This window comes from Stegodyphus dumicola, chromosome X2, assembly GCF_044657685.1.
Source record: "Stegodyphus dumicola isolate Sdum_Otavi_A_Nest chromosome X2, ASM4465768v1".
In the NCBI taxonomy this organism is placed as follows: Eukaryota; Metazoa; Arthropoda; class Arachnida; order Araneae; family Eresidae; genus Stegodyphus; species Stegodyphus dumicola.
The window spans coordinates 95991010-96018985 of record NC_140781.1 but is presented as its reverse complement, the minus strand read 5'-3'; the positions used below and the strand labels follow the sequence as shown (position 1 = coordinate 96018985).

General features: G+C 36.3%; 1 protein-coding gene across 4 annotated transcripts in view; it reads right to left on the bottom strand.

Annotated features, from left to right (window-relative positions):
* Positions 1-27976, bottom strand: part of LOC118200614 (metal cation symporter ZIP14-like) — a 227741-nt gene that overhangs the window by 42235 nt on the left and 157530 nt on the right. For 3 of the 4 annotated variants that reach the window (XM_085808936.1, XM_085808935.1, XM_085808938.1), the window contains 3 exons: positions 27169-27232; positions 22267-22419; positions 4440-4621 (listed from right to left, as the gene is read on the bottom strand). In XM_085808936.1, coding sequence (XP_085665062.1) covers positions 4440-4621; positions 22267-22419; positions 27169-27232 — 399 coding nt within the window. The remainder of the gene's footprint in view (positions 1-4439; positions 4622-22266; positions 22420-27168; positions 27233-27976) is intronic. The other variant, XM_085808937.1, reaches the window with a different exon arrangement.

Sequence of the window (27976 nt, the reverse complement as noted above, 5' to 3'; positions counted from 1 at the left end):
GCCAGTAGTGTATATTTTTAGTTACTATAAAAATATCTTTCTTACTTTTAGTATTTATTAGAAATATGCTATTGAATATCACTTTTTTAACTTTGTTTTCTAGAAAGTACTAGAGGATAATTAATATATACAATTTAAATTTTTGAAATACTGAACAGAAGGTTTCATAGAAAGTTTTAAAAAAATAAAATCTACAAAATATCTAATTTTAGTATCTGGTCGATGTAAAAATGAATAAACAAGGTATGAAATAATCCATCTGAATATAAAAATTAATAAAATTTTCTTTTATTTATATGTTTTTCTGTAATTCTCTAGAAAGATAATAATATCCATTATTAAAGCACAAAATATACGAACATTAAACGAAACGTCTGCTTTCAAGTCTGAGGCGAAATAACGCTTTCAATTGAACAGCTGTATGATTTCCTCCCCTGCGGATGAAACACGAAATCGCAAACAGGGTTACAGGGTCTCCTGGTCGTATCGTCACTTTTCAGTGAGAAGGCCTTTTTAACTCTCGGTGGTGTCGGTTTAGGGGACCTAGTCGCCAAATCCTGGTGTTGAAGAATCATCATCCACCACCTTTTTAATTCGGGCACAACTTGCAGAGTCATTAGATTTTCTTCGATGTTGGAGACGTGAAAAATGAGCAATGCTTTCGCCAGGACTCGAACCTGAACCTCTCAAATACGCGGAGTGTGCTAACCGTTACACCACGTAGGCATGCAGAAAGAAGGGAGAAAATATCTTATATCATAATCATGGATTTGGTTGGATTATTTAGGTTATGACAAGCAGACACTTAACACCCTTAGAGTTATCATCTAAGCGTAAGGATGCTTTTGTGAAGCACTTTGCAAGGGAAACGAACTTGTATTCACGTTATACATAAGAAAAAACTATGAAAATTCCTGTGCAGCTAGCCTAAATCGAGTTGTAATTCCAACGTTTTGAGTGAACCGAGGTCGAACTACCAATCTTTAGCGTTTCATTAATTTATGCTTTGGAACATGAGGTTTATGTCCATTACCGTGGAGCCCACCAGCGGCCGAGCGGTAAAGTCGCTGAACACTGGTAGTTCGGTCTGAGGTTCGAATCCCGCGAACGGGCTGGCTGCATGGGCGTTTTCGTGGTTTTCCCCATGTGTAACGTGTATACGAGCCAGTTTCCCTTAGAAAGTCCTCCACGAAAGGCATCCCTCCCCTTAGGCAGATAGCCCTAGTGTGCTTTGCCGTAATTAAATACACACACCATTACCGTGAAATTTCGAAAATACGTTAACGTGACCGATGACGATTAATGAGAAATAGCTTTATAAAATAACTTTATCCTGATAACCCTTCCAAATAACCTTGATCTAAGGCTGACTAAAGAACTGGATTTTGATATAACGTGTAAAGATTTATCGCGAAATATGCGCAGCACATACGAATGTGTTACGAGAGTTACGAATGTGTTCTCAGTGTTACGAGAAATTGTTTATGTATCGCGTTTAATTTCGCGCATGGTCGCTTCTTCTGTGACAGGTGAACGTGTCTTTCGGTTTTGAGCACAACGTCTGTTTACTTCGAATGCCTCTATACATAGTTTCTGGTGCAGAGATCCAAACGTCTGAATGATGCGGCATGCATGATTTGGATAGCCTTCTCGATACAAATACTGGTCTGCAAAGCCCTTTCCTTTCGCTTCCCTATAAATGAAATACGTCTCTGCGATTTCTGTATGACCGTAATACTCCATCCTTACATCGACAACTTTTCGCACCTCTAATGACCCTGCAATATCAAGGACTAAATCACTCGCCTCTAGGGGGTGCCCATTATGTTTGCGATTTCGTGTTCTGTTATAAGAACGACTAGTCTTTGTATGATCTATTCTTAAAATTTGTCTAAAGAACTTTTGCATCCCCTTATACGCAGGATAGGCGTTAGGCTTTCTACCACCGTCCCTCTATTACAGCAGGTAGCACCAGTCCCACTTGCTGTGGCCCTGCCTGTACCTAATCGCTTTCAGTAGAAGAATTTGATTTAATGCGATTAACTTGCAATTTTCTTTAAAATATTTAATTAATTTTAATTTCTTTAATGGAAGAATGTCATCTGTCATTGTTAAAAACCATAAAATGGTATTTCTTAACAGCTCCTTCAATAATAAAAGAAGATAAATTTACAGCTATAGCAGCATTTCTTAAACAATTGAGGTTCTGAGTTAATAGCTTGATCATAGCTTAAAATAATGCCTTTTTCAAAAGGAGGCTTAAAAGAATGACAGGGGAAGATGAGAGCAGGTTCGGACCCCCGGGCGGCTTACAGAGACTGATCAGGTGCTGTTCGGATCTCGCATCTGTCTAGAGAAGTACTCCCCTGGTGCCCTACAAAGGCCGCTTCGAGAGTTTGCTGAATTTGCACTCTACATATCCATTGATATTAGTACTTAATAAATTCAAATGGACATCTAACACACATACCTCATTACAGTCAGCACTGTTGTCATTATTGTGTCATCAATACTACAGTCATTGTGTTTCGTTACGGACAGTACTACAGTCACTGTGTGCACTAATATTGTATATAGTATAAAGACTATTCACCGTATGATGCCTTTTTCATTATCCAATCCAAGACCACACTATAAGGCACGACGCAGGTCCCGCCCTAGTGCGTCTAGTTTCTCCATTATATTTTTAAAATTTCTTAAGGATGGCCGGTTGCTTGATGAAAAGTCGCTTAAATGGATCATTAGTGTCTGGCAACCGCATGTGCTACGCCTCTGTGAGTGAGCAAGTTGTTATTACATAATCTGGGGAACCACCCTCGCCGCACGCACAGAGATTACAGGAAACAAATCTCCTTTTCCAGAAATATTCCGGAAAGACACCATGGCCTGTGACAAAGCGAGTTATAAATGGAGCTGAAATTAAGCAATCTGTGGAAACCTTGCTCTAAAAGATGTGAGCTCTTCTACCTTGAATTCTGAGGAATGTCAGGCGGGACACAAAACAAACTCAAAGGAGGCACTCATGGAGGTAAGAAAGCTTCCTCCTCTAACTTCCTACCTCCATGGAGGCACTACATGTGTGTGTGTGGGGGGGGGGGAGGGGGAGCTAGAAAGAGGCAGTGAGCGAAAAGACGCTGGAATGCTATGATATGAAGTAGGAGTTCCCAACGCTGTTGGTATTGACCTCCTGGAAGTCGATGAAATTTTGAAAGGGTTCATTGATAATAAGGGGCGATCCAGGATCCCATTGCTTAATAATAATCAAGATCCCACAGATTACAAAAAAGTCTTAATTATTGATTCTTAAAATTCTTAATTCTTAATAATTATCCGTTTATTGATATAAAACTACCAAATACAATAAGGAAGAAATCATATAAAGTAAATAAAGGGGAGAAATACTCACAAGTTAGTTTATAGATTTTCAAAATGAATAATATTTTTTCAAATATATAAATTATTTTATGCGGTAAGTGCAATATAAAAAAAAGTGAAACGAGGGAACACAAAACAAAAAACACAACTAAAAAAAACCGTCGCTATTACTGAAACTGAGGGGGGGGGAGGAAAAAGAGAAAAAAAAAGATCTGTTATCGAACTAACATTATGGGCGTTTTCGTGGTTTTCCCCATGTGTAACGTGTATACGAGCCAGTTTCCCTTAGAAAGTCCTCCACGAAGGCATCCCTCCCCTTAGGCAGATAGCCCTCGAGGCTTTGCCATAATCACACACACACACACACACGCGAACTAACATTATGGGATTTTCCCTTTTCTTACGTAGTGCAAGCAGACTTTAGTCAAGTCAATAATTTACTGCGGAGAACAAGAAACTGACTGAATATTTTTGAATAGGGGATTTAAGAATTAAACAACTATATGTCAAATATTAAAAAGATTGCATCAGTGCATCAAGCAGAGCCATCACATAAATTAAAATCGATCTTTTTGCAGTTACAGTGTGTGATAACTTGTTTATATTTGTAAAACTAAAAATAATAACAATTATACAAAAATAATGAACATAAATCTAATAAACCATTTTTTTCGATACTGTTACTCATGTTCTTAGTCTACTTGTTATCTTTAAGTTATATATGAGCAATTATTTGTATTATAATCATGTTGTGTGCTGTATATTTTAGAGGAAAATGTAAGAGAATTAGTGAAGAATATCATTCTTTTAATAGGGGTCGATGCAAGAACGTGGTTGGGAGTCCTTGATTTAAAGAAACAATTTTTCAATTAATGTGAAAGAAACCCAGTCAGCAGGGTCGGACCTAAACATTTTAGTTACAGTAGATATAAATGTTTTGAATAATTTTGAAGCGTAGTGGATATAAATGTTTTGAGGAGCTTGAATTAAAATTCCGTGGCTTATTAAGTACTTGAATATAAAATCAGTAAACTTCAGTATCTATGCCGTAATTTAACACTTACTATTTCCACCATTGCAACGTAAAAGAAAAGACCTCCAGTAACTGCAAACAGCCATTTCCTCCATGCGGTAGCAGAAACGATTCCAATTCCTAAGCCCACGTAACTAAAAATAGCCGATGCAACGTTAGAAAAGAAGGCTTTCTTTGCCGATAAGCCAGTTGACAGCAACACAACAAAATCAGCTGAAAATTATAAAATAAATAAAAAATTATAAAATTTGGAAAAGAAGTGAAGATAATTTTTTTTCAACTATGAGAAAGAAAGAGGCAAAATGATTGTTTTTAATTATCAAATTAATATAAGTAATTAGTTTTTTCTAAATTGCAAAAAAAGAGGGAAAAAGTTACTTTTGATCTTTTCCGTTAAAGGATAACACGCGCCAAACAATGTTCGGTACTTATGTTTTATCCCGTCGACCGTGAAGCAACCGCCAAGCGGTGCGATTTAGCTCTAGTTATGGATATGCATGAAGTCACTACACACGCATAATAGCTGCGTTTTCGTTTGAAGTAACCCGATTGATTCTCGATAATCCACCTTTTGTTTTTATAAAGAAGGATATATATATTAAAAGTTATTATTAAATTTTTCTTAAATTTTCAAAAGCAAAAATGAGTTCGAGGGCTGTAGAATCACCTTTGTGACTGCACTCTGGTTGATTTACACAGCTGGTCGGAAGAATTAACAATTGTTGCACATTTGTTCTAAACAACAGCTGCATATGCCCGACAAAACAATAATAGATTGGAACAGTCACTTGCGAGAAGTTTGTACTCAAAGCATTCTAAGCAGAGCTTTATTCAAAATCGGAGGGCCTAACGAAATAGTAGAAATCGATAAAAACCTTTTTATGAAGCGCAAAAACGAAGCGGAGCAGTAGCTGTTTGATGCACTTCGCAGAGAGAAAACGATGAGTGTTTTACTGTAAGAATTCCAGATATGAATGTTTTCCAGACTGTTTTATTGTAAGAATTCCTGAGTGCGGCTCAGAAATTCTGTAGGAATAATAGGCGTGACTTTGGCGGGATCTTCTCCAACTTTCATGGTTTGATAGTAGACAACTTTCACATTCGGCGGGATAATACTTAAGTGCCCAATTTTCTACAGCAAGAAAGTTTTCTCATTTTAAAAGGTCATTAGCCTTTCTAATTTGCTTAAAAGAAAAAGTAATTTAGGATCCCTTTTCTTATAGGATAACACGTGCCAAGAATTGCTATAGCGAAAAATGTACGCCAACTTGATACATTCGGTGAGAAAATACACTTTGTCGTTAGTTCATTTTGATTTCGGTCAAAATTTTCTGAACATGAAAGTGTTAATGTTAGATGGAAACTTAACGTTGGAAGGAAATATACGCAGTCCAGTCACATTAATGTGACCATCTGTCAAAAAGCCAGAATAACCACCTTTCGCAGAGCGGACTGCTGCGAGACGTGCAGGAAGAGAGTCACATAGGTCCCTGAAGGTGTTCTCTGGGATGTTGAGCCATGCCGACTCTAATGCCGTGGCCAGCTGCGCTAGATTACGCGGTTGAGGATCCATGGCGCGAACAACTCGATCGAGATGGTCCCACAGATGCTCGATTGGGTTTAAGTCAGGTGAGTTTGCTGGCCAGGGGAGGACGGTAAACTCATCCTGGTGCTCTTCGAACCACGCACGTACACTGGCAGCTGTATGGCACCTCGCATTGTCCTGCTGGAAGATGCCATCATCCTGAGGAAAAACAATGCGCATGTAGGGGTGAACATGGTCCGCAAGGACAGATGCGTACTTGTATTGATCCATTGTGCCTTCCACAATGATCAGTGAACCTAGAGAATGCCAGGAAAACATTCCCCAGACCATAATGCTCCCGCCTCCAGCTTGGACCGTTCCGGCAATGGTTGCAGGGTGGTTCCTTTCAGAGGTTTCACGCCTTATACGCCAACGTCCATCTGTCCGATGGAGCATAAAACGCGATTCATCCGAAAACGCAACCTGTCGCCACTCAGTGGACGTCCAGCTGCTGTACTGGCGTGCAAATTCTAGCCTTCGCCGTCGATGAACAGCAGTCAGCATAGGTGCACGAACCAGGCGTCTGCTTCGGAGGCCCAGACGCAGCAATGTTCGCTGAATAGTACTTTGGGAGACACTTTTGGTAGCCCCTTGGTTCATTTTGGTGGTCAGTTGCTCAACGGTAGCCCGTCTATCTGCCCGAACGCATCTCCGCAACCGTCGTTCGCCTCTGTCATCTATGGCCCGTGGTGCACCACATTTGCCACGTCGCTGATTTTGGACAGTCCCATTTTGCCATGCACGGTACACTTTTACCACGGTGGCACGCGAACAGTTCACAAACTCAGCCGTTTCGGAAATGCTTCCACCCTTGGCCCGAAAACCAATGATCATGCCCTTTTGGAAGTCGGATAAATCGCTTCGTCTCTGCATTACGCCAACGATTGAAATGTTTTCCGAAGCCCTCACACACCCTTTATATACGCTCAACTGCACTGTGCTGCCACCTGCCTTCTGTGATTGGTTATTTAACTCTGACATGGAAAGTACGTGGTGGTCACATTAATGTGACTGGACTGTGTATCTTATGCTAGTTACCCAAATAGCACATGACGTAGCAAAGACGTTACTACGACCACTTTGCAACCTCTCGGACCAGTTTGCAACGTCTTTGCTACGTCATGTGCTACTTGGGTATTTTAGCAAACAAAGAAAGAAATAGAATGGCAGGCTTTAAAAGCTTTTTATTAAAAATACTTATTTTGAAAAAAGAATATTGTTGTAAAACTTAAATACATTTGAGTTAGTGATAGCCAATAGGCAACGTAAGTGCATATGACGTTCTACAGAAAATGGTTTGGCTAAATTTAACGCGAGCTTTCCTGTAACATAGATGATCCGTAATTTTGAATATATTAGTATTAGTATTGATTTTGAAGTTTGATAATGCTATTCACTCCAACACTGGATATTCAAATTAAAATAGATAAATAAGCTAATTACATTTTTATCCAGCATGTAAATTAATTGTACGTAATTCAAAATTTGTAAAAATTGTTAGACCATTCGTTAAAAGCAGTTAGCACGGTTAGATCGTAAGTTAAAAGTAAATACCTAATATTGTTAGATCATTCGTTGAAAGTAAATAGGGCAAACTTAAAAAAATAAAACAAGTGTACAGACGTAAACATCCTGTAATATATTGACGCCTATCGAAATATAAAAGTAATGAAAGAAAAAGCACATGCAGAGTTAAGAAAAGACATAGATAGAGGCAAGGAAAAACAAAAAGCGAAAGAAGGTGTTCGCGTGCACTTGAGAGGTTTGGTTAATTTGATTATAGCAAAGCATCCAAGTGCTATTTGCCTATGAGGAAGGGTGCTATCGTGTAGGATTTTCTAACACAAGCTGGCTCGTATCCACGATACACATATGAATAGCCACGAAAATGCCCACGCAGCCAGCCCGTTCGCCTGGAATCAAATCCAGCTTGAACTACGAGTGTTCAGCAACTTTTCCGCTCGTCCGTCGGTGGGCCCCTTAAGAATGAGAGAGAGAGTACTTTGAATACTGATTTAACTTACATAACCAAATAATCTTATCGTTTAGATTAAATTGCTGGAAAATGTAGCTAAACCGTTAATAGTATTTTTCTGTCAATTATAATGAGAGCTATTCATTTATATGTCTAGATAAGAACCAGTTTTCCTTAGAACACTTCCATGAAGGCATCTCTCAGGTAGATAGCCCTCGAGTGCTCAGCCATTTGTCATAAAATTAAACAATCATTTTTAGCCCATAGGGCGTTAGCCCAGAAGAGCTATTAATTTCATTTTGGCATTTCGCATCGAAAACTTTAAACGTCCGTTTCACTTTTCATATTGTTGCCACCAAATATAATCGCCCTGTGTTATATTTAAAGAAATTAAATAATGAAGAATCTGCATGAATGTAGATATTGTTACGAAATGTAGGGCGCGGTAAGATAGCTTCCCCGCAAAGCAGTTTTAGGGTTGCTATAAAATGACGAAATAAGGCAAAGTTGCCACATTTGGCGAGAAACTGCCCATTTGGCAACATTTGGCGACAGAACTGGCGATATGCCATGGACGGATGGAGTACCTTCTGGAACGAATTCTTACCGGTCTAGTCCAGAATGTTCTCGAACACCAGTCAAAAGCTATAAAAACCCTGCTACTCCGCAGTCAGTGGGTGTGCCTCGTCGAGAGGGTGAGAGTATGCGCCTCGCATAGAGTGCGAGACAGTTAGTATCGAGTGTGTGCCTCGTCGAGAGGGCGAATCAGAGTGCCTCGTCTAGAGTACAAGATAGTTAGTATCGAGTTGGTGTCTCCTCTAGCGAGTCAATCCCTGCGGAGTCGATCGAGTTGACAGCCGAGCAGCAAGTGCCGAATGGGTCTTCGAGTGCACCGAAAGAGTCTCGTAGTGTATCGCGGTTAGTGCCGTCACCATCGAGATAGATAAGGCCTGCGGTCTGAAACGAAACTGGCTTGTGACGTCACGGTTAAGAGACCCTCAGTAAACTTTTTGTTGGCTTTTATAAGTTGTAATTTTTTATCCATTATGTTTTAAGAATTGAATTTATGTTTACTTTTGACATCTGGAGCATCATCTCTTGTAATAATTACTAACACTAGTAATATAAAAATTGTCAGCAAAATTTATGATTATTTATTTTAATTGGAAACTAATTTTATATGAAATAACTGTCGTAAGGGGTTAAAAGCATAACACTTATTTCATTACATAATATGTAGAATATCAAATGCAGAGTAAATTTGATTCTTGACAGAGTACTGTGTTCTTAAATTTAAATATCAATGTTTTTTGCAAATCGTTAAATATCATTTTATCATGATGAAACTTAAATGCATATGTTTAGCTAATATAGATTCTGTTCACTTTTATATATGTTATTATCATGCAATCAGTTTGTTTAAAATTTGTTATGCAATATAAATCTTTCTGAGAATGATAGAAAAGTTTCTAAAGTAATGTATGCAAGATTCATATTAAGGTAATTAAATTGCGAAACTGCAAAATGAAATTTTAAAATTGTACAGTTATTGAAGAAGCAGTAGTAATTGAATTCATATCTAGACATACTTGTTTTCATTGTATTCAATTCAATGCAATTTTAAAAACAATTCTTTTAATTATCTTTTAAATTACAATCTGTAATTTGAGTACGGGGCACCACCAAAAGCTATGTAAGTTAAGTTAAAAAAATTGCTTACAGAAAAGTTTTGAACATGATGTTAGGATTTATATTTTCTTTTCATGTGGATATTAATAGAAAAAATATTTTCAGAACAGAGGTAACGCTTATAGTTAAATAGGTATGATGCAAATATTTGCAAGAAATTTCAGTTTCTAAAAGTTTTTTATTCGTATATTTATAAAATATTTTCAAAAGAATTGTGTATAACTTTATTTAAAAAACTTTTTTCCTGTCTTATTTGGAATTTTAATATTGATAGTCTTCAGAGCTATGTAATAAACATTATCTCAATTTAACTACAGATTCTGTCGAATAATTATGTAGCATTAAGAGGAAAACATTAACTGTAATACAGATTAACATACAATATGTAAGTAAGAAATAATTTTAAGACTAGACTATTTAGTAATTTATTACATTCAGAAAAATTTTCTGACTGATATAAGGCATTTAAATATTAGTCTAAATATTAAGTAGTCTCTTGCATTCGTTTGATGTTTTATAATCCTGCTACATTAATATGATAGATATAAAAATATGCAATAATTATAGAATGAGAGATAACATGTGTTCCCACTGGCAAACATTTTGTTAAAGTAGTGGGTGAAACAAAAAAATGTGATGCGGTGATGAGAATCAACGAGAGACACAAAGACAGTGCAGAAAAATCAAAGTAAAAATTTTAGCTACTTGAATATTAAAACCAATTTTTCTTCAAAGAAATGATTTGCTTATGCACCACACCATTCTCAAATAATTTTGTTTTGAAAATAAATACCAACAAAAGAAAATGAAAGTATTTCATATTCGTATAAGCTTTGTAAAACATTATATTGCCGCTTGTAATTTTGTTTTAGACTGATTTTATAGTACGAGATACCAATTTCATAGAATAGGTTTAGAAAAACGGGTGTTTAGCAAGGAAGCTAAACTGCACGAAGACCGGTCCCCTAGCAGTGACGTAGTAACTCAGCGCGCAGGCCTTAGCTATCTCGATGGTGACGTTAGTGCATCGTCGAGAGAGGGTGTTAAACTCCGCGTACGACTGAACCGAAGAGTCTGGAGCTGTGCTCTGTGTGTCGTCGAGTGCATCGCGAGTTGTAGCGTGGAGAGTCTCGAGAGTACGTGGAGTTCCGAGAACGACCAAACAGAGTCAGAAGCTCTAGTGCTTTGCCGTGAAGCTCTCTCCACCGTGACAGCCTGATAACCTGGAGGTTGTGTCGCTGATTGTTCCAGCGAGTGTATAGCAGACCTTCGACGACTGTAAAACGTGACTTTGGAGCTGTCCTGATTAATATTGCTAAATAAAGTGTATTTCGATACTTCATCAAGTGTCCTCGTTATTCACTCCAAATCCACACGAACCCCGTACGAACGTGAAGGAAGAAAATAACGTACGAACTGGTGTCTGAAAAGAAAAACCGTAACAATATGTTTCTCGCATTGTGATGAAACAACGGTTTCTAGAGCCATCAAATTTTGAATAACGTAATCCTCACCGAATATGGGCATCTGGGAGCCCTAATTTGGAATTTATTTTATTATCTATTTCATATTTTGACAGACATTAAATAATTTTTGATTAACAAACTCAAAGATTTCAAAGCGAGCAATGGCAACACTGTACGAAAAAAAAAAGCATTTTTGTCTCCAGCACGCGAGAGTGTGTATCGGAAATTCTAAGGATATGCTCATTTAAAAATTACTTTGCAATATTGTTGTTGAATTGAATTTTACGTTTTAAGTGCAAAGAACACATTTAATAAATAAAGGTAACAAACAAAACGTTAAAAAAACTCCCCTTTGGGAGTAATGTAAAATCTGAAAGCTTTCAGATTTAAAAAAAAATTATTTGTTTATTTATTTATTATTCCCCCCCTTTTTATCCTAAGCTAAGCATTTACCCAAGCTAAGAATTTTGATGAGTTGTGAATTGAATATCACGAAGCTTTATGTTCCGAATTGAATATGACAAAGTTTTTATGACAACATATGAAATGTTTTTGTTAAAGAACTCTAATTTTACACTTTGAAAATCATCAAAAGGTCACAGATACGGAAGCTCATTAATATATCCCCCTTTTTTGTGTGTGTGGGGGGGTTGAAGGCTATAACCTTTTTAGGCATTTACGAGCCTTATCTGACAGAAAACATTCTTGGTACAGTTTTCTTACTTGACTATTTTGCTAAACATTTCAAAAGCATCTTATGATAACAAATCACAGAAGCATTCCTTGCGTAATTTAATATCTTTTTGAAAATTTTAATTCTGTCCGTGTATTTATAAATGCCAAACTAAAATAATGTGCAAAATACAGGGTGATCTTTTTTAAAGTGACAGTGTTTGGAGCGCCCTGTACACGGTAAAAAAAAAGTTCGCTCTTTACAGGCAAAAGTTTTGTAAAGTTACAGAAATCAAAAAGTTACACAAGAATTGCCTGTAATGGTAACAGGTTGAAAGCAAACTGTGGCGGGTACAGCAGATTTGCCTGTAGCATTACAGATAATGTTTCAGAAGCCGCGCGGAAAAATCACGTGACTGACTGAAAATTAGCCAATTAGGAGAAAAGTGTTTGAAATCTAGTTGCAGAAAAAAACATGGCTGAATGCATGTTGGTTGTATAGCGCAGGTAAGTAAGAAAATGTTTATAATTACTGTTTGAAATATTTTTTGTTCATTTTATGCAGATTATTCTCATGCACTTTGCACTGTTACATGTAGTGAGTAAGCATTTTAACGTTTAAGCTTAGTGATTAATTAATATCAGTGTTCGTAATGTCTAATGAGTTGAAAAAGTGCAAAATATTTATTCCAAATGCAGATCTAATAGTATTTTGTCATTGTGCATCCGATAAATTACGCCTTAAATTGCCCGTATTATTATTTATAACTAATTATTCCAAAATTTAATCATTGTTGTGGTATTTAATTGAATCGTTAATGTAGTTGTTGAAAACAATATTAATTATGTTAGCGTTCGTTTGCAATCGTCTGACCAAAGAACGTTTGACATCCTTTTTCCCGGCAGGCCTTGCGAGAAAAGTTTATGTAAACATTTAGAATTCAGAATGTAATGTATATATTTTTTGCTTACTAGGTTTAGTTTATTCTTTCTTTAGGATTACCTGATTAATTATACTTGGTTTATAATTCAGTCTAATAATATGTTTATATTCGAGTGTGTTATGAAGTAAAATTACAAAAACTTGAACAACGCGGTCGAGAATCTCATTTATTCTTTAGTGTAATAATATTATTTTTTTCACTGGTATTAATTTCTTACGAAAATGTTATAATTCCAAAATGAAGTAATTATATTGATTAAAAATATGTCGCATCAAATACTTTTCGTAATATTCTGTTTTACTAACTAGATGCAACTTAATTATTCCATATATTTTAATATACCAATATCAACAGGGAAAAGATGGAAATGACCTAAAATATTTTTCTAAAAATTCGTTAAACTAGTTATAAACGAAAACTAAAATTTTGTACATTATTTCCAAAAGTATCATTTCGTTAATATTTTATAAATGACAGAATTTATTATATTGTATAAATATCTACCACTGCCATACTTATAAGTTTTAAACATTTAATGTAGAATTTATGTTGATTTTATTTTGCCCAGATTTAATACAGTTTTGAAGTATGATAGTCTTGTTACTAGGATAGCATGAATCTGCTAATACAAGTTTAATACATTTCTTGACAAATCTTTCTCTTATTCATGTAATATAATATATAAATCATAAAATAAGTTTTCTTTAAAATAAATTATGATTGTTTATTGGAATTTAAAACAATTCTGTATCTGTATGCTAGTATTAAAAATAAAATAATAATTAAATTTTAATGAAGCACTGATTTTAGCATTTAACAATGTAAATATATATACTGACATACCCACATGAATAAATGGAAGTGCAAGCTATTTTTCCTTACAAAGCCGTCCATGAATATATGCTTTCCTTTAGGCTGATAGCCTTTGCATGCTTTGCCATATTCTATTAATCAAATGATGCAAATATGCAAAAAATTTTACTTTTTAATGTTAATGCAGGAAATAAAATTCAGTGCATTTGTAAACTACATTAGTTCTCTTACAGCTTGCCATTTAATTGCCCAATAATTTAATAGTCCAAAGTAATGCAGAATTCAGATATCGTTCAAATAAAAGAAATTTATGAAGGTCTGATGTTTTAGACGTATATATGAAGATTAATTTTTTTAAATATTATTTTAACCAAATTAATTTCAAATTTAAGTAAGTATTCATGCCTTTCAGTAGCATTATTTTTGGAAATCTTAAATTAAATAACTGAATGCAATATTTCTTGTTAATAAAAGAAGAGCAATGTTATGAAAGACTAGTGAAGTCGATTTGCAAGTTCTAATTATGAAAAGCCATTTTTAAAAATAATTAATTTAAGTTTTTAACATAAAACTTCCAAACTCACACATGTGGAATATTAATTCTATAAATTTTATCTCATTCTTATGTTATTGATTAATTTCATGTGACAATAGTAGTAATTATTAATTAAATTTTATGCAGTTTCTGATCTATGTTTTGATTTTTTATTAATTACGTAAGGTTACATAAGGTTCAAAATTATGTAAGGTACAAAAACCTTCTGCATCTATTAATGCATGCAGAAGTGAATGAAATTATGCCAGTGAAATTTTTTAAAATCAAAAACAAATTTCTGTGGAAAATTAAAGTTATAAATTCTAAATACAAACAAAGGAGTGAATTTGAAAGTTATCAAATAAACCAAAGTGTTGGTAATTTTTGCAGTTTTGCAGAAGAATTTTTATACTTTGCAGAACGGGAATATGATGTTTGGTTTTGTTAGTATTAATTATTACAACTGAATTATTGCAACTTAAACACGTAATTTATAATTTTCTAATTTATTTTGATCATGTATATTTCATGTGTCATAAGTCTTTAAAATCAACTTAATTCTCATCATATTTATTAACACAAATTTTTTTAAAGAAGAAAAAGTCACATTTGTTTTGCTTTGTTGCACACGAAGATACATGCCTATATATAGAGAGAGAGAGAGAGAGAGAAAGAGGAGTTATGTTTACTTGCAGACTTTTTTCTTCCTTTTTACTAATATTATAGTATGAAAATCAAGGGGGAAATTAAGCAATCAATTTAATTTTGAAGGATGTGATTACAGTAAGATCATTACAGTAAGATAACCAATCAAAAATATCCATGAATGAACTACTGGCAACTATCATATTATTATTTAAAAGAGACCTACATTCCAATAAAAATGCTTAGTAAAATTAACATTTCAGTATCTGATAATAATAATTTTCATTCCTACTTCCCTATACCTTGAATTTCACTCTTATTATTGTGCACTGCTACTCCCTAGACCTCAAAGCATTTAATGCATCTGGAACTGCAATTTGTGTCGTCTTCTACAGCATGCAAGTTATCACCGTTCAGTTTGTACTACCACGAGCAATGATCTTCAGAATTACCATATTGCTTTGCATTTTCCACCCCACCCAGCTTTAGAACCAGATTCTCAAAATTAAAAAAATATTTGCAGAATTTCCCCCTTTTTAATGCATTCAGAAAATGAAGATCCCAAGATTTTAAAATGGATTTATCGACATGCAGCGGCAGCGCCAAACAGGCGATACGGACTTAAAAACTGTACAGAAAAGCGCCAATTGGCGAAACAGTAAACCCGTTTGGCAAACCTACAGGCTGACGGGGAGAGAAGAATTTTCCCCGGCAGTCAAGTGGAACTACTTCAACAAATGTGTGCATCTCTGTTTTCGCCGAGATATGTGAACTTGTGTACTCGCATCTGTACTGTGCTCTGAATTTCTTAAGCCGTGATAATGTACCCGGCAACTGTTACTTTTCCTTATTAAATTTGATTATTAATTGTAACATGTCTATCTTAACTAAGATTTCGGCTTTCCTAGTTAATGTTAGGGATATTTTCAATATTTGTGCTCACACTTTTATTGAGATATTGAATGTCTTCATTATTTTATTCTAAATTGATACTGTTTTGATAAGGTATAGTGCAAAACATTAAGTTTACGATTTACGATATATTTATAATTGGCAACCATGCCAGGATCGGAAGGCCAAACCAACGAGGAATCGAATATGGCGGTTCAGGAGCCACAAATCTCACACGTGGCAGTTAAAATTCCCCCTTTATGGAAAAATAATGTTAAACTTTGGTTTATTCAAGTTGAAAGTAACTTTGCTTTAGCGAAGATTAGTAGCGATAGTACAAAATACAACCACGTGGTTTCTTCGATAGACCCTGAAACTCTTTCCGCAGTATCAGATATTTTATTTAATCCCCCAGCGACGGCTAAATATGATGCCCTTAAAGCTAGGTTAATAGTAGAATTCTCAGATTTGGAAAGCGAGCAAATACGCAGACTTATTTCTGAATTGCATTTAGAGGACGACAAACCATCTCACTTATTGAGAAAAATGAGAGAATTAGGTGGAAACTGTATAACTGACGAATTTTTAAAATCATTATGGCTGCAAAGGTTACCTTCCGAGGTGCATGCCATTTTATCAATAAGTTCGGAATCCTTAGACAATTTAGCAAAAATGGCTGATAAGATAGCTGAAGTGCGCACGCCAACGAACAACAGCGTGTTCGCGGTCCAGGCAGCTTCGGCGAGTTCCCCCAGAAACCCTAACGATTCTGGTGTCCCCCTCGAGGAGCTTAAGGCCTTAAGGAGTGAAATCTCTGCCCTAAGTAAACAAGTCGAGCGACTCTCCCGCGGAAAAACGAGGAATAATTTCCCCCGGGATCAACATAACAAAGCACGTAGTTTTTCGCATGGGCATTCCCGAGAGCGTGTGAACAATTATTGTTATTTTCATTCGCGATTCGGTAATAATGCACGAAAATGTCGAGAACCTTGTTCCTTTTCTCAGAACACTACGGCCCAGGAAAACTAGTAGTAGCGGCTGTCGATCGAAATTCATCGGCAGTCGCGCATTCATGTCGTTTACATGTTTACGATAACAGATTAAATTTAAACTTTTTGATTGATTCGGGCTCGGATGTTTCATGTGTGACACCGACTTCTAAGTTTAAGAAAATGCATCCTGATTCGCTTCAATTATTTGCCGCGAATAATTCCAGAATTTCTACGTATGGAACAAAATTGTTAACTGTGAATTTAGGACTTAGACAAAACTTTTCTTGGAAGTTTTTAATCGCCGATGTACCAGTGCCTATAATAGGAGCCGACTTTTTAAGGCATTTTGATCTTTTAATCGATTTAAAACGAGGAAGGCTTATCGATAATACCACGAAATTAACTCGTATTGGTTCTCTTTCCGATTCTAAAAATTATTTTTCGGTAAAGTTAATATCTGGTGATTCATCATATCACAGAATCTTGAAAGTCTTTCCAGAAGTACTGAAGTTAAAATCCGATTCGGGTAGAGTAAAGCATAGTACGGTTCATTACATCGAAACAAACGGTCCTCCTGTGCACAGTAAACCGCGTAGGTTAAGCCTAAGTTATACGAAGCAGTAAAAAAAGAATTTCAATTTATGATAGATCAAGGTATTTGTAGACCATCAAAATCAGCATGGTCATCACCTCTTCATGTAGTTTCTAAAAGTTCGGGCGACATACGGCCAGTAGGAGACTACCGAAAAGTAAACGCGTGCACCGAACCCGACAGATACCCTATCCCGCATTTACAAGACTTTAATAATACGCTTAGCGGAAAGACAATTTTTTCAAAAATTGATATCGTTCGGGCATATCATCATATACCAGTCCATCCAGATCATATACCGAAAACTGCAGTTTGCACCCCATTTGGTCTTTTCGAATTTCCGTTTTTAAATTTCGGACTGTGCGGAGCAGCTCAAACCTTTCAAAGGTTTATGAACGAAATTCTTGGAGATCTAAAATTCGCCTACGTCTACTTAGATGATATTTTGATATTTAGTGATACGGAAGATGAGCATAAATCTCACCTACGTACTGTTTTTGAAAGATTAACTTCATATGGATTGACAATTAACGCTTCGAAATGTGTTTTCGGCGTTCCGGAAATATCTTTTTTAGGCCATATAATCAATAAAGATGGTACCAAGCCTCTGACGAACAAAGTGGAACCGATACTTAACTACCCACTTCCTAAAACGGTAAAAGATTTGCAGAGATTTTTAGGATTTTTAAATTTTTACCGTCGATTTTTACCCAACGTAGCCCAGAATCAAATACATTTAACTTCGTATTTAAAAGGGGCTAAGAAAAATGATAAGACAGACAATCCTGAATTTGTCTGAGGAAGCGCGAAGTGAATTTCAAAAGTGCAAACAGCTAATCGCTAATGCTGTTCTTTTGGCACACCCGAAGAAAGATGCCCAGTTGGTTTTACAGGTTGATGCGTCAGACTTCGCGATCGGTGGAACGCTATCACAAATAGTTGATAGAAATTTACAGCCTCTCGCATTTTTCTCACGAAAGCTTTCGCAGGCGGAAAGGAACTATAGTGCGTATGATCGAGAGCTATTGGCAGCTTATGCTGCTATTAAGCATTTTAAGCATATGTTGGAAGCACGGAACTTTTCTTTAATCACCGATCACAAACCGCTCACGTATGCATTCCGACAGCGTCTGGATAAGTGTTCACCTCGTCAGGCTAGGCAGTTAGACTTTATCTCACAATTCACTACTGAAATTCGCCATATAAAAGGTTCGGAGAATATCGCTGCCGACGTACTTTCGCGTATAGAAGCAATAAGCATGCCTAACCCTATCGACTATGAGGAAATCGCTAAAATGCAAGAAATCGACCCAGAATTACAAACATTGCTTAAAGAGTCAAAAGTTCTACATCTCAAAAAACTTACCTTACCGAATTGTAGCTTACCGATGTATTGTGATGTGTCAACAGGTAACGCCCGCCCTTACATTCCTCCGGCATTCCGTGAGAAAGTTTTTGCCACCTTGCACAATTTGTCTCACCCCGGCATTCGCGCATCAACAAAAGTTAGTAAGTTCACGGTTTGTTTGGTCTTCCATCCGCAAAGATTGCGCGAAATGGGCACGGCAGTGCATTCCGTGCCAGCAAGCAAAAGTAAGCAGGCATACTAGAACCCCGTTAATGAAGTTTCCAGACCAATCACAGAGGTTTGATCACGTCCACCTTGACCATGTTGGTCCCCTACCTCCTTCTCAAAATAATTATTACTGTCTAACTATGATAGATAGATTTACTAGATGGCCCGAAGCAGTACCCATACCAGACATAACAGCACGCACAGTAGCACAGGCTTTCTATGACCACTGGATTACTCGATTTGGTTGTCCGACTGTTATTACTACCGACCAAGGGCGACAGTTTGAAAGCGGCTTATTTCGAGCCCTTTCCCAATTATTGGGAATCAAGAGGATCAGGACGTCTCCGTACCACCCACAGGCGAATGGACTGATCGAGGAATTACACCGTCCTTTGAAAGCTGCCTTTAAAGCGCACGATACCAGTGACTGGGTGGCTGCCCTTCCAACGCTGCTGATGGGTTTCCGCGCCGCTCTCAAAGAGGACATAGGAGCAACCACTTCTGAACTGGTGTATGGAAAGACTATCCGTCTCCCAGAAGAATTTTTCAATCCGACACCTCCGGATGCGTCCCCCAAACAGTTTGTGGAGGATTTAAAATCTCACTTTGCCAGTGTCCGCCCGACCACGACTTCTAGCCACGGCCAGCGAACATGTTTCATTCATCCACGCCTTCACAAGTCCACATATGTGTTTGTTCGACACGACGGAGTTAGAAAACCACTTCAAACTCCTTATGATGGACCATTTAAGGTGCTAGAAAGACAAGATAAAACGTTTGATCTCGAAATAAAAGGGACTAAGCAAACGATCTCCATAGATAGACTGAAACCCGCTTTTGTAACCATGGACTCTTCTCAAGTTGCTTCCAAGAGTGTGAAAAAAACTTCGGACATTTGTATCATCCGTTCTGGACGATTAATCCGACCCCCGCATCGGTATGTCACATTTCGTTGACACTGCCGAGGGAGTATGCAGCGGCAGCGCCAAACAGGCGATACGGACTTAAAAACTGTACAGAAAAGCGCCAATTGGCGAAACAGTAAACCCGTTTGGCAAACCTACAGGCTGACGGGGAGAGAAGAATTTTCCCCGGCAGTCAAGTGGAACTACTTCAACAAATGTGTGCATCTCTGTTTTCGCCGAGATATGTGAACTTTTCGCCGAGATATGTGAACTTGTGTACTCGCATCTGTACTGTGCTCTGAATTTCTTAAGCCGTGATAATGTACCCGGCAACTGTTACTTTTCCTTATTAAATTTGATTATTAATTGTAACATGTCTATCTTAACTAAGATTTCGGCTTTCCTAGTTAATGTTAGGGATATTTTCGTATGCACGTGTTACCCACACGTACATCAGACATAATGATTGTTTTCGTCATACTAACAAAGGCAAACTTTTGCACACTAAAGGCCCCGTTGAATCTTTCTCTTCTAACTGTTGAATATTATGTGAGGCTAATAAAAAAATGATGTATGATAGTTAAAGCAAGTACCACTGCCATTCACTGTGCAATTTTGCCATATCAGCTGCATATTCACCTTCTCTAATTATTTATGTATGATCTGAGGCCTAAGGAATTGCAAGAACAACAATGAGAATGAAAGAAATTCGAATTATAAAGAAGTAGAAATGAGATAACTTATTAGATGTTGCAATTGTGTGTATTCTTATTGAACTAAAGGTTTCCTTTAAAGAAATAATATTGTGATAGTAGTAGTTTATCCATGATTACTTTTCATTTGTTATATTATCACTGTGACTGTGTCCTTTGAAAATTAAATTATTCGCCTAATTTTTCCCTCTCAGTTTTCGGAAGATAAAATTAGTAAAAATAAGTGGAAATATGGCATCAAGAGCATTAGATATCCCCATTTTCTTGAAGCTGTTCACTATTATTGTTTCATCAATGATAGGCCATGCACCCAAAATCATCGCTGAATGATCTTAAGAAAATGATTAAGAAGTTCAAGGAAACGGGGTCACTGACCATTCGCGCTGGCAGAGGACGTAAACCAGTATCAGAAGATGTAATAACTGATGTGGCAACTGCAATAGTCGAAGGATCGCAGGGAACCATTGCTGGTACTAGCAGCGGCAGGTACTAGCAGAGTTTTGCGGCGAGTTATCGGATTTTACCCTTACAAAATAAACATCTTGCACGAACTGAAACCAAGTGATTATGATAAGCGAGTGACATTCGCTCTATCGCTTCTTGCCAGGGTAGAAATTGATGATGCTTTCCCATGGCACATTCTGTGGGGAGATGAGTGCCATTTTTATCTCAATGGGTCCGTAAACACACAAAATAGCCGAATTTGGGCTTCTGAGCAACCCCACACCGTGCACGAAATCCCATTAAATTCCCCAAAAGTTACTGTTTGGTGTGATTTTATAGCCGAATTCGTAATTGGGCATTCATTTTTGAGACCATCACTCCGACAGGACCCCAAACGTGTACCATAAATGCAGAAAGGCACCACGAAATGCTGCAAACGTTTGTTATTCCACAACTTCAGCAAAGAAACTGTCTCCAATAGACAATCTTTATGCAGGATGGTGCTCCGCCACACATTAGTAATAAGGTAAAGCAGCTGTTGCGCCAAAACTTCACTGATAATAGAGTCATAAGTCGCAGGTTTCCAGTTTTGCATGCCGCCTCGTTCCCCTGACCTATGGCTATGCGATTTTTTGGCTCTGGGGTTATTTGAAATTTCAAGTTTATGTTGGTGGAGTATCAAATTTGTCTATTCTAAAGAACAACATAACAAAGACAAGTGCGGAATATTCCTCGTGATATGTTACATACAGCTATGGAGAACGTTGTGCACAGAATGCACGGTGTTATTTCTGAGAACGGTGCTCACATTGAATGTGGTCTAATTTCTCACCGGGGAAGTTAATGTAGTAAATAAACATTGATAATTTGACTGTACGATTGTATGTCTTGATGTCCCATGTCTTGATTAGTCTAAATACCAAGTTTGGTGGCCTTTCGGCTATTAGATCGCGCTATAGGGCGCTCGAAACACTGTCACTTTATAAAAGATCACCCTGTATTTATTAACAAAGTGACTGCAAAATATTATCTGCGGGATTTGGATGATGCTTTACTTCGGAGGAAACGCTAGTTTTCGATACTTTTACAGAAATTTAATTTAACAACTTAATTAAAATAATTCAGAAATGATCATACCTAAGAATTAATGATAAAATTTTCAAATTTCGCCGAAACTTTCTTTGACGAAGTGTGAGGAGGATATTATTGGCTAATTTAGCAACATTAGCTCGAGAATTATTATTATTTGCCTGCAGAATTACGAATCTCGTATTATTTATTACCTTTAGTTTCAATGAATTATAAATAATAAATAAATTATTATTAACAGCTCAAGAATTTTTATTACTGAATTCAATGAAGATATCTTTTTTTTAGTTTAAAAAATTAAATTACTGAGATCAGTTGGTAAAAGACGTTACCTATTTCATGAGGGAGCTCATGAAAGAAAATTGCGATGGCCGCGGACAGGCCGTCTTTTGGAGATACAGTAAATGAAACACCAATTGCTATTCCATCAGCAAAGTTATGTAAAGTATCTGCCAGTGTTATAATCAAAGCTCCTGGTGTAAAACCTAAAATGAAATTAAATCATCATATAATAACCTTTAAAATATCATGCACCAAAGACAAGAATGAAATTACGCACTTTTATGCTTAACTATAGAATTAATAAATATGAATATAATATAAATATATAATACGAGTATAAAGCTCAGTTATACTTTTTAAGGATCCAATTTCAATTATAAGTACTAACATCTTTTCTCCTTCTGTTAAACTAACTTTATAAGAAATTAATACAGTAATCTGCTGCATGCAAATAAGTAAATCTGAAACGACTTCTGTATTCTAAAGGAGAGCTTGAGCTCACCAGAGCAGATGAAGTCGCTACAGAGAGGTATTGTGACTCGGGTTTAAATCCGGCGAACAGATTGGCTGCGTGAGAGTTTTCGAGTCTTTTCCTATGCTTAACATCAATATAAGACAATATTTCTTAGCAAATCCTCAACGAAGACAATCCTCCGCCTAGGCAGATAATCCTGACGTGCTTTGCTATAATCTAATAAATCCAATCCAATACCCAGTAAAAGTTTATCACAGTGCTATGAGTCGCCCAGACGGTATAGTGGTTAGGGGAGTAAACAGCTGAGTTGGCTTCCGACCCAGGTATAGATATGAAATACCCTCATTTGCGGTCAGGTCATAAATTTACAATCCCTTTTTTCAGGGGGAGAGCTGACAAGGTGCGGACAATCTCGCTAGGGATCTTGAGAAAATGCGGGGGTTGTTTAAACATCTAACTTCTCTACTTACAGTTTTATTCACAGGAAAATACAAATTGAATTCTTCGAATGAATGCAATTTTGTACAATGAAAATGTATTACTTAACGATAAACTGTAAGATAAATACCATCTTTTTTTAAAGCCATAGGTGTAGAAAGACAGATATTTGTTACACGAATGAATTTGTAGTAAATATTGAGTTTTTCATTTCGAATGCTATGTTCCATGTATGCGAAGTAGCTGAGTATGTGAGATAATAGTCATAACCGAATGGCTTTCAACCTTTTCACGGCTAAGGACTGTTTCTCAATTACATTGTGGTCGCTGCTTTTTGGTTAATTTTCTAATGACATATAAACATTAAATTGTTTTAATTTGAGACTTATGAATAAAATAACGCAAACTAGACTGTAGAAAATTCTTCAGAATGAAGTTAATACTGAAAAATACATTATTGATGCACTTTTGTGTTTTATATGTAGTAGTATTAACTACTACTATAATCCTTAAACGGAATCCTTAAATTATATATATCTATGTATAGGTATATATAAATGGAACCAAATATAGAATAAGGTATAAAATATCTTTATTTATACAATGTTCATTACCATACGTATATTTACGTAATATTAATAATGGGATTTGTTTAAAAACAAATCCCATTGTTTAAAGGTAGATTCTATGCTCATATTTTAGTCTAAAATTAAAAGCTGCGAGTCAAAATTAAGGGGGTTGCTCTTAGAAAGCCTCAATTAGAAGTAGTTATAGGAAATGTTAATCAATACTTATAATCTTAAGGTATGTAAATATGAGCCCATTTCCCTTAGAAAATTCTCCATGAAATCATGCCTAGCCAACCCTCATATGTTTTGCCATATTCAACACAAAATCATTCTTAAGATGATTAATTAATTAATTTTATGTTAGATGATACGAAGCTTTTCAAAAACTAGGATGCTTTCCGTAAACAATTAGTATTAATAAGCGCTGTTCAACTGGAATTGGGTTGGATTATTTGTTTATAGCAGTGCTTTTCAGCCGACTTACATGTACCTGTTTGTATTGCTCAGAGGAGGGTGGAAGGAAATTCCTATACGAAAACAATGTAATAATGAAATGTTAATAAACAAATAAATATAACTTTTCGTATCTTATGTAATTTGTCTCCATTCTGATACCATGTGCATCATTTATTTCTGATATACTGATACTGAATGAGACCTCAAAACACTTTTTTTTTAAATATATCACCCCTTATGATCCCTGACACAGCCGTTTACTATCCCCTTCCGTAATTAACGTCAGTCTCCTGCTCTCGACCGCATTTGCCAAGCCACCATAGATATATCCATGCAAGAATTGGTTACCAACTCAGCGGGAGTTAACTACGAGCTGCCAGGCCGCAGCCTGGGCAACCCCGGCTGAGCAGACGACATTTATAAAATGAAAAAAAGAAATATACATGTGCCTACAAGGCACTTGAAGAAGAGTACAATTAAAATATATGTACATACATATAAATAGCAACTCAGATACAGATATATACACACTTATATACATAGATATTCCGAAACAAATAAAAGTATACGTACTCTCACTCATTCATATATACATCTATACAATATACGTTATCATGATAGTTAAAGTTTACATGAAGCATGCCATTGCGGTATGCGTGATCCTTAGTATAAATTAGGTACCATAAATAAAAGATATAAACATTTACAGATAGTGGTTAGGGGTGCCCACTACGGTACTGAAGGGCCCGGGTTCGAATCCCGCGTAAGATATGGATGTTTATAAATGTATAGTGTCGGTACGGCATGGCGGCACTCTAAATATGCGGCGAGCCGAAAGTCCTGTCGTGTGGATTGGTGGGAAAGGAGAGGTGTGGGAGACCCCCCGGATATCTTCCCGGGGTGCTCTTCCTCAAAATTAGGGATGAAAAATAGTAGTCCAACCTCTCTTCGGAGTAAGCTCTGGCATGTAATATGGGCAAGACAACAACAGTGTTATGAGGATGCTATGTGCTGTTCAACAATTGTACAAGTATAGCTTTCTGTAGCTCTAAACAATAGATAAATAATAAAGTAGAAATAATGTTTGAACCAGGTAGTACATGCTGTGCTGAACCTAAACTTGACATTTAACCTATTTTGCCTCTCATACACAAGTTCAACGATTAGATAAGTTTCGCTTTAGTAGAATTCATATTAATATGAAATGGAGTTCACGAAAATATATAAATTAGTAAAATTTATTTGTAGCGAAGCCTGAATACTAGAAGACGCATAAAAACAAAATTTACTGCACATTTTTCAGAGTTGGCGACGCGTAAGAAACATTCCCAATTTCGGAAATAATCGAAATACCTAACCTCTCCTCACTGTATTAACTAATAATAAATTAAGTGAAACTGTAAAGATTACTAGGTTTCTCAAAACAAGAAACCTGAAAATTCAACTGTGATCTCGTCAGAATTTTGAACTACAGATCTTGCAACTGCTGATGTGCTAACAAGTTACACCACTATAGTAAACATGCAGAAATGTTATAGTTTCTAATATTATCCCTCTATTAAAGGGCCACTAGAGAGAAGCACAAGGCCCAGTCAAGGAAATTTTTAGGTATTAACGAATTATCATTCACCATTTGGGGGAGGGGGGTTGTATGCCACTTTAGAGATGATTCAACTTTTCGAGATAAGAAACGTGAAAAGAAAGACAATGCCCTCGCTCGGATTCAAATCACTAATCTGTTTCCTATCTAGATGTACTACCTTTTACACAAAAGCAGGCATTGGGAATGCGATAATTTCTTACAGAACTGATTCTTTAAAAACTCTACGACTGGATGACTCACTTCTCAGCAATCACTCACATAGTGTTGCAAACAATTTGTGAGTGAAGTACTTGCACATAATATACAGAGTGCCCACTGAAGTCCAGTACCACCCGTTTAACTGCCGAACGGTTGCAGCTGTATTCATAAAATTGGTGTCTAAGTATATGCGCTACTAGATGAGATAGCTTACAGCGCCACCTGGTGGAAAAGGGCGGAGTTAGCCTCCATATCTCGAAAACGATACGAGATAGGAAGTAAAAACGAAATACCAAGTTGTAGCATCGTCAATTTAGTACGAATCGAGACTGCGATTATGAATGCTAAAAACAAAACGCTGAAAACGAAAATTTGTTTCTTCACGATTTCGGAAAGTGGGACGTCCGAAACTTGAACGAAAAGAGAAAAGATTACCTTCCGGACAAAAAACGAGCCCGCATCGCGGCACAGTGGTGTCGCTTGTAATTCACAATCGAGAGGATTGTGGTTTAAACCCCGCCGGGTTCACTCTTGTGCCACTCTATATGACATTCTGCATAAAATGCAATATCGACGAGATCCGCATTTGGGTACTGCTCAAAATACACGCATATATGCAATAAAATAATATCCTCTGAATTCGCACGGGAAATACGCCAGCAGAACTTTTTTAACTACCGTTCAACTGAGTTCTACGCTATTACAACGGCCATTTCCGCATATACATTTCATTAGAAAAATCTTTTCATTTCTGTACCTTCTAAATGTTTGGCTGCTTTTACTTTCTTGTCAAATGCCCAATATTTTGAATTACATAGTATATATTGTAAGAAAAGTACTTATTGGCAATTTTATTCCTCAGTTTTTCTGCGCCAAGGCAATTAGAAATTCGAGAATGAAATTTACTGCAGACGTTTCAGATTTAATAGCTCACAGTAAATGTTTAAATTTACAGTAAGAGACTCAAGTGAAATTACTAGCTAGGCTGCCATAACTAAATTAAGTAAAGCAAAACTCATTGCTTAATTAGTAACTCAGTCAATGATTAATCAGTTCTGAATAATAATAAAAACTGCTGACATGAAATACAAATCAGTTCTTCGAAAGAACTGAAGAATTAATTTCTTGCCTAATCATTACTTCATGAACGTTTTACTAACTTATTCAAATTAAATTTCTTTTAAATAAGAAACAGAAATTTAAATATACAGACCATAAAGTAAACCAGAGTCCTTTTCAGAATCTCCGTCTTCACTTGGTAAAATTTCATCAACTCTCTGCAAAGAAAATTAAAGGCCAAAGAAAGCTTTAGTTCTAATTGTGCATGATTCCAGAAAACTGGACTGTATAATTAAAACAAAAAATAATGTTATTAAGAAACACATTTAAACAGACGAAGTTTATATAATTCTGAGCTCAACATTGATTAAAAAACTTGAAACGAATGAAAGAACAAGTAGAATGAAAGAAGATACAATTAGCTTACGATTAACTGGGGAGGGCGAAGCAATAATCGGAGTTGAGGTGGATTAACCGGATTGCGGATTATCCGTATCTTGTTTGAAATGAAAGCTAAGTTTCTATTGCCTAACGGTGGAAATTATGGTACATCCTGGTTACCTGATACCCGCCAATACACAACGAAAAATTTATAGGCACTTTTTGGCAGTGAAATATTATTCTTTTTTATATTTCCCAGGGGTATTGTTTGGCGATTACATTCAAATAGCATCAAACAGACTGTTATTATCTGTAGTTTGTGTTCGTTCCTATGTGAATTCTGAAGAAAACAAGATATGACGACTTGCATGACATTGTCGCGTATTCCTCCATTTAGCTGATCCATTTGTTGAGCGTGGACGTCAGTCTCGGGATTGTGGTTGACATTGAAATAAAATAAAAAAAAAAAAAAAGTCATCCTCATCCTTCTTTCATTCGAAGTAAATAAAGGGGAAAAGAAAGGAAGAACATTAACATTATAAGAAAAGAAAATAAACAAAAATTTCAGCTTTGTAGAAGAA